Source organism: Poecilia formosa, unplaced genomic scaffold (genome assembly GCF_000485575.1).
Source record: "Poecilia formosa unplaced genomic scaffold, Poecilia_formosa-5.1.2 Scaffold386, whole genome shotgun sequence".
NCBI classification, from domain to species: Eukaryota; Metazoa; Chordata; class Actinopteri; order Cyprinodontiformes; family Poeciliidae; genus Poecilia; species Poecilia formosa.
Window position 1 is genome coordinate 545,179 of NW_006800325.1, and position 8,405 is coordinate 553,583.

Below are 8,405 nucleotides of genomic sequence, written 5' to 3' on the forward strand. Positions count from 1 at the left end.
TGCCAAAGTGACGATGGACAAAGGGTTTGTAGTTTGGATCTATCATAAACCAAATATGGGTACGTTCTAGGATATAAATAATGATGTTCCTGACCCTCTGCATAAATGTCATTCTATCAGTCAGCATTGACCCTGTTGTGGGGATATAAGAAAGTGGGGAAGGTGTAATAGCTTGATGCCCCTCTCCCTGAATCGTCCATCTGACATTATAGACAAGTGGGAGACCCAAACGGTGACCCAGAAGAACTCCTCCACCAATTGCAGGATCAGTAAGAACCAAATCATATTTAGCATCATGGAGGCTCTGCATTAGTGCTTCGTCCTCAAAAATCTGTTCAACCATTTGAAGCGCATGAATATGCATCTGATAGAACTGCGTGAGGAGATCATACTCCAAAGACATGCGGCTCCACAATGAAGAACTTTGGCGTCTCATGTTTAGGGTTCTTGTTACATATGAGCCGAAGCTTTTTGGATCAAAACCTGCTGTAATATTTATACGAATGTACTTGTAGTAGGGGGAGTCTGGCTTGATATACCAGGAATTTGATGGCCACACCATGGTAACTTCATGGCCTCTAGCGTAAAGCTCTTCTACGATGACGATCATGTTGACCCAGTGACTTCCATCCAAAGGGAAGACCAAGACTTTCCCTCCGTTTACCACGGATGACACTGCCAGTGTCAGCAGGATCAGCCGATACATTTCTGAAAGAATGTCAAGAAATGTCATGATATTAGATATCTCCAGGAGTTCCTCCTGAACCCTTTTGAACCACATTCGTATTTGGCTACGTTCACACTGCAGGCCTTACTGTTCAATTTAAATGTTTGTGTGTGGTCATTTTCAAACATATGTGATCTGTATGTGAGCTCCCATGTGAGTGCCGCAGCAGTGAATTCAATGATGTCACATAGCAAGGTTTCTTGACGTATAGGTTGGATGGATGAGACCTGGTCATACAGACTCAGGTCACATTTGAAATGATACATATTGGATGGAGTGAGTCATGTTTGCAAAAATCTGATCTGTGTTGTGCAGACTGTCATGAAAAGGTCAGATCCAGGTCGCATGAGGACAAGAAAATCTGATTTGGGTCATTTCGGGCTGCAGTGTGAATGTAGCTTATGTTATATTCAGAACTTGAAATTACAGGTAAGGCTCCAACATACTCAGGCGTATAGTGTGTATTCTGTGAGCTGCACGGACTCTGCGGACAGCTAAGATTTCATAGTCAGGCGTTCTGATTTCCCACATTTATCTTGTGATAAATACTTTCATTTCCCACAATTCCATTTAGTAGTTCTTCATCCTTACCCATGGTCATTTCCTCAGATGTATTTTTCATCCTATGAAAAATGTGATTAGATTTTCATTCTATGAAAAATACATATATGATCATTGTATGATCATTGATCATACAAGTTTCTGTATTTTCCAATCTCTTCCATCAAAACTGTCTTCAAAATGTTAATCAATTTTGTCCTCAAGATGGCGCTACTCTCAACTTTATCAGCTCAGTGTCTCATACAAGACAATTTGATGTAAACTTGAAGTTTTTAAAATTATGGCTGGGTGATATGTTTTCAAAACAAAATCTCCTATTTTTTTATACCAATTTCAATTCATGATTTTTATAGATTTTCTTTGTCCTTTATAAAAATAACAGAAAATATCTTCAAACACTGGCTGTTCAATAATTCCTTCTGTGAGTCGATCTGAGTTCAGAGTTGAAATAAGCATAAGCTCGAAAATATGGCTGTAAAACAAGATTGTAGTTCTTGTGTGGGATAACATCTCTGGAAACCCAAGAAATCCAGATTTTCCAAAAATTAAATCTTCAAAAATAGAACATCTGATTAATTGATTTATTGCCCAACCCTTGTTAAAACTAACCTTTGCATGAATATATTTGGAGGATGTTTGGTTTGAGTCTGCCTCGAGTTTGTTGGAGCCTTTACAGTAACATCTTTAAAATAAAGATCCATAGGGGTTTTAATGTTTGGGGAATGACAAATTATCCATAAAACATTTATAAATTAGGTTTAAGTTTTACATCTAGTGAGTTAATGATTTTGTATACCATTGTTCCAACAGTGCTGTTTAAACTTGACATTAATGGTTGCATGAAATTTGCTTAATTTCATTGATATAATAATAACTGATGTTTTAATTAAAACAGGAGTTAAATCTTGCTAATGCTACTTTGACCTAGCTTATTGCTGGGTAGCAAACAAACTTTGTTCTGTTTGATTCATGCTAGAGTTCCTGAACTTTGTGCAGAGCTTAAAATAAACATTTAGGGGCATTTTAGCATTTTGAGTATGAGACTTTGAACGAATTTTATTGGCGCTTATTGAGCAACCAATTACTGCACTGCAGTCAGTCCTTTGCAAAATGAATACAGCACAAATGATCATAAATATATGATGTATGAAGAGACATCAAACAAATTATTCTTTTTCATCCTGGAGAGACTTTGGCTCATGGACATGGAAACTTAAGGTTGTCACTGCATGGCAGCTAATCTGACTAAAGGTTGATTAGCTTTACTAATGGAGTCTTCAACATAACTTGCTCATAAATAATTAGCTCAGCCTAAAAAACGGCTTTTATTCTGATTTCTGTAATAGTTCTTTTTTGCAGTGAGTTGCATTGCATTAAATGTTAGTTAACAAGGTTCCCTGTTACATTGTACAGAACATATTATAAACCGACAAAGTGCTGTGGTGTGTTTCCCTTGGTTATGGTCATTTAACACCATTTGAAGCAAAAGTACAAGAGCAATTTGAGATTCTTGCAATACATTAGTCATTAATTAATTAATAATTATTATTTAAAGCAGAAATAGAGGATCGATTTGGGAGCATTTGATTAGGAGCTAGAAATTCAACTTGGCATCAGATGTAATGTTAGGGTTCATTCCCACCGTCCCGGTCGAGTCCACTTTAATCCAACTGCAGTCCATTTGTCTAGAAAGTCCAGTTCGTTTGGGAAGGAGTGATCAAACTCTGATGTGAACCAAAAAATCAAACTCTGGTCCGTCTACAAACCTCCGTCTTGGTTTGTTTGAAGTGTACTCTGGTATGGTTTGAATAAATATGTGAACGGCAACAGGACCGGAGCCTGCGCCAGGAGCAGGAAGTGGACTAAAGTGCAGGGTATTCTGGGTAAATACAGCCAAAACAAACATGTGAGTCTCGTGTTAGCTGGGGAAACACCTTTTACCACAAACAGAAAGACAAGATAAATCCTCCAATCGCTAAAATCTGACGCCACTCCATGTGTGTTTCCATTTTGTGAAGCATTAAGTTGCACTCAGCGTCTTCAGAGTTTTTGTGTTGTTTGCTTGAGTGGTTCGTGGTGCAGCGCCCCCACAGGCCGGGGGGGAACAGGTTGTTCAAAGGGTTTGTGTTTGTCTCAGTGCAGTGAGAAAGAGAATCACAGCAGCTGAAAATGGAACAAATGTTGCAACTTTGGTTCCCACTCGAACAGAATCTACCAGACTATCAGGTGTGAAAACAGCTTTAAGACCACAAGACACTGAGGTACAGGAAAAAAAATATAATTTATTGCTTAAAGCTGAAGGAGGTAACTTTTATAGAAAAAAAAATCATGTATTTGTTGAAACTGTCACTATCTCAAGACAGTATGGTATGAGACAGAATCTGTGAAAAAATGGTGCTGCCCTGCCCTCTCCCAATTCTAACTAGAAACAACCAATCAGGGCCGGGAGGCTGGTCTTAGCGCTGTCAATCATGCCGGTGTGCACGCCTTTCCCTCCCCTCTTGCTCTTTGCTACGATACAGCATCTCCCCGTCAGCAGTCTGCCAGGAACGCTAACGGTAATTAGCATGGTCACCAGTGATGGTGGAGAAATGTTTTTCCTGTAACAGTAAGTTGTTAATCCGCCATTAGCACATTTAGCAGCGAGCACATGAAGTTGATTGACAGCGCTAAGCCCCACCTCCTGGATCTGATTGGTTGTGTGTGGTGCATTTCTTCAGACTGTCACATAGGGAGGAGGTGGAGGAGATTCATCTTTTCACAGATTATCTGTCTGATAAACTGTCAAAACATGGTGATAGTTTCAACAAATATGGAAAAAAACGTATTTTTTATAAACTGCAGCTTTAAAGCATGCAATGAGTAGATATTTAGATTTTTGCTTGTTTTATTAAAGAGCTGCTGTAGAAGTTAGCAAACATGTCTGCTGTGATAATCTGTATTTAGATATAATATGTGATCAATATTCAACACCAACAATTTAACACGTGGATGAACACAATGTTATGTTTGTGTTTATCAAAGAAATGTTTGCTCATTTCTAGATGTTTCGTGTTTTGTCCTGATTTGGACCTTTGAACATGCAGTTTAAGGACCTCTTCACCAGAGCAAATACTTTGAGTAAGCATGTCCAGAACCAACGATTCACAGAACAGAAAAACTCACTGCAAAGCTTTTTTTTGTTGTTGTTGCTGTTGAAGGTTTTCAGAAAGCTGAGGCCGTTTTCCAGGCTTTACAAAAGTCCAGATCCTGTGCAGTAATAGTTTCCTGAGCTCACAGCAACAATGGTGAAATTCCTCAAGGTCTCAGGGGGTTTACAGTTATTTAGTTACAGAAGTTTCTCTCAGGTTTCACAGCTTTGTGTTTGTGTGCAGGTGTTGCCCGGTAACTAAACCCGAGAAATAAAACCTTGAAAAGGATAAAAAGTCACCTTTTGTGTTAAAAAGGACAAAGTTGAAAAGGTTTAGGATGTGTTATTCAGAAGTACAGCTGCTTGGTTTTGCATCAGAATGGGTTAGGATTGTTTAAGTTTTCATAAGCGACTTAAATTTCTTTCATGGAAAATCATAAAAACAAAAAACTGTGTAAGTCATGCAGAGGTTAAGGTTTAGGAAGCTTCACAGCATGAGGTAAACAGCAGAATCACATGGAAGAACATTCTGCAAACCAGAACCAGACTTCATTCAGGAATCTGTGCAGAAACATTTAATGTTCTAACTGAGATGTTCTTTACAGTGAGCTTACGCAACACTCTCATGTTCAATCTTGCTGCTTCATGCAGAAAACATTTGGAAATCACCAATCTGACTGAGACCACATCCACTCTGAGCTTATTCACAAAGAATCACAAGAAAACACAAAGCATCTGCACTGAAGCATCACTTTTCAGGGATTTCTCTCACTTTAATGGAAAAACTCACCGAGAGCGATGCAGCCTGCAGATGTTTCTTGAACCAACCTGAACTCACAGTCTGTGCTTCCAGTCTCCCTCAGAGCAAAGGCTGGAATGACTGCCAGTTCCGACAGGCAGAGGAGGTTGGTGGGTGTTGGGAGTGAGCAAACTGGGCTGAAGTTCAGCCTGTGAGAGGTTTACAGCAGCAGGAAGTGCTCTGGTGAAATAAATGTAGTAATGAAACAACATCGACCTGTGGCTGAAGGTTCAGGCAGTGCAAAGTTACTGTTAAACACCATAAAACAGGGATCAGCAACTCCAGAGTGCTACTGTCCTGCAGCTTTTGAACGCATTCCTGTTCCAAAACGCATGAATCAAATGGATAACTGCCAATGAGGTCATTCAGACTTTTCATCCAGGTGTTGCAGCAGAAAAGTTACATGGTTAGGGTTAGTTGTTGTGTTTCCATTACAAATGTTTTGTTAATCTTCCCCCCACACACCCCCACCCATTTTCTTTACACCCTTGTCCCTTAGTGGGGTCAGGAGGGGCACTGGTGCCTCTCCAGCTAACGTTCCGGGCGAGAGGCGGGGTCACCCTGGGCAGGTTGCCAGTGTGTCGCAGGGCAACACAGAGACACACAACCATGCACACACACACTCACACCTAGGGGCAATTTGGAGAGGCCAATTAACCTGACATGTTTTTGGACAGTGGGAGGAAACCAGAGTACCCGGAGAAAACCCACGCATGCACAGGGAGAACATGCAAACCCCATGCAGAAAGACCGGGCCGGGAATTGAACCCAGAACCTTCTTGCTGCAAAAAATGTTTCTGTTGCAGTTTTGGAAATGAACTCATTTCAATGCGGCCAACAAAAACCACCTCATCCTAGAACCAAAACTTTGTATTAAAAACAGGAGTTTTTTTCAAAATTGTTGTGTTTGGGTTAAGTAAATGTATTTTTTAAATGTCAAATTGCGCAATTATATGGTTAATAGAAACTGAACTAGCAGCACTTGAGAACTGGAGTTTCAGATGTCTTCTTCTTTTGTTTCTTACGTTTTTCTACTCATTGAGTTTCATTGGAGACGTCAAACAGTAAATATCTTAACTTCAGTTTTTACTCATATTTAAACAATTTCCAGTGGCTGAACTTAGATGACCAAATCTAAACTTTAGCACAAACACGTTTCATTTCTAGAGGATTACACATTTGCAGGTTTATTACATGAGTTTAATCTGCAGATGTCAGTAAAACATTAACAGTAAAATAAACTAATTAAATCAGGAAATGAAGAGGTGGAAGTGGAGCAGGGTTCATAAAAAGCTTTTTACTTGTGTGGGATTAAAGACACAGAACAACCTCAATGAATGAGTGCAGCAAATAAAAGACGGTGAAACATAAATTCAGGTGAAGTTGGTCGTCTGGGTGTGTTAAAGATTTATGTAAACATAACAGTTGAGTAAAAAAATCCCTGATCAGCAGTGACTCTTACTGGTAAGCAAAGGTGTGGCTATGATAATCATTACAAATGACACAGTGTGTGTGTGTGTGTGTGTGTGTGTGTGTAAGGTGTGTGTGTGCGTTACCAAGGCATAAACAAAAGTCCTCTTTGTCCTAATAAAGAATCCTGACAGTATGAGTTTTTTGTCCTTACTTTATGGACTTTATGGTTTAATAAGAACAAACATCCATCTGAAGGAACATTGTCTGCTTCAGACTGACTTATTGTGCTGTAAATGTAATTTGTTACAGTAATAGAACATCTCAATCACCAGGATACTAAACATAAGTGGAGCTGAAAGCTGCTATAAAAGGCTCCTGGCCTCCCCAGTCAGCCCAGCTGTGGCCTTAGCATGTCATGATTCACAGCCACCAAACCATGTCTGTCTATATATGGTTTTTAAAATATTAATAATTTTCATTAGTTAAAAACAGACCCTGAATGATTTTGTGCAAAAAAATCTAATGATCATGTTTTGTATGGGCCATAGACCTATGCTAACCCGCTACAGAAAGCATAATACCTTAAAAGTTGTATTTTTTTATTCTCCTCCCTCCAGACTCTCCATCCAGGAGCCTCAGTTGCAGCCGGGCCCCCAGTGTCACATCGTCTCCATCCCTACCAAAGCCGTCAGACTCCTCCTCCCTGCTCAGACGGCGGCTCCCCGTCCCCCGCTCTGACCCGCCGCAGGACTCGGCCTCCTCCGATAGAGACGGCTACTCGGAGCTACAGCCTCAGAGCTACGTGGAGCGGCTGCAGGCCGAGGAAGCCCCGCCCACTGCCGACTCTCTGGGTTCGGAGGATGGGGACGTGAACTTCTCTCCGGTAGTGGAGACGGCTTCCTGTTTCAGACCTGGCAGGTACCACTCAGCGCTGATGCCGCAGGAGAACAAGCCTCTGGAGGTGGGCATCCTGCGGAGGGTGAAGGAGCTGCTGGCTGAGGTCGACGCCAGAACGGCGGCCAGATACATCACCAGGACCGACTGCACGGTAACGCTGACGCCATGACAACCAGTGGCCATAACTAACCAGGTCTCATTTTTACGTAGGCTGCGTTCTCACAGCGCGGCTTGTCGGTCAATTCCGAGTTTTTGCTGATTTTTTTTGCATGGTCATTTATACTAGTAACTAAATGCAAAGTAAACTGTGTGAAGGTTTATGGTGCAGAATTATGAAGCATGTCTCAGGTCAGTTATGTTCTCTATCATGTTACGTTTCCAGTATTTTTATGCATTTTTGCGATCCGCCATGTTTTTGGTTTCTAGGTGGCGAGAATTTTGGAGGTGACGCCGGAAATGAAAAGAAAGATGGGAGTCAGTTCAGGAATGGAGCTGCTGACGCTGCCGCATGGACAGCAGCTGAGACTGGACCTGCTGGAGAGGCGAGCATCCAACCAGGCATCCAACCAGACATCCAACCAACCAAACAGGCATACAACCAGGCATCCAACCAGGCATACAACCAGGCATCCAACCAGGCATAGAACCAGGCATCCAACCAGGCACACAACCAGACATCCAACCAACCAACCAGGCATCCAACCAGACATCCAACCAGGCATACAACCAGACATACAACCAGGCATCCAACCAGGCACACAACCAGGCATCCAACCAGACATCCAACCAGGCACACAACCAGACATCCAACCAGACATCCAACCAGGCACACAACCAGACATACAACCAGGCATCCAACCAGGCATACAACCAACCAA

At 41.5% G+C, this 8,405-nt stretch overlaps 1 protein-coding gene and 1 pseudogene across 2 annotated transcripts in view; one reads left to right on the forward strand and one right to left on the reverse strand.

Moving 5' to 3' along the window:
* The window catches only part of LOC103154428 (UDP-glucuronosyltransferase 2B31 pseudogene), a 17,607-nt pseudogene extending 12,143 nt beyond the window's left edge, over positions 1-5,464 (reverse strand).
* Positions 1-8,405, forward strand: part of LOC103154429 (SH2 domain-containing protein 3C-like) — a 43,760-nt gene that overhangs the window by 31,299 nt on the left and 4,056 nt on the right. For both annotated transcript variants that reach the window (XM_007575707.2, XM_007575708.2), the window contains 2 exons: positions 7,248-7,678; positions 7,954-8,069. In XM_007575707.2, coding sequence (XP_007575769.1) covers positions 7,248-7,678; positions 7,954-8,069 — 547 coding nt within the window. The remainder of the gene's footprint in view (positions 1-7,247; positions 7,679-7,953; positions 8,070-8,405) is intronic.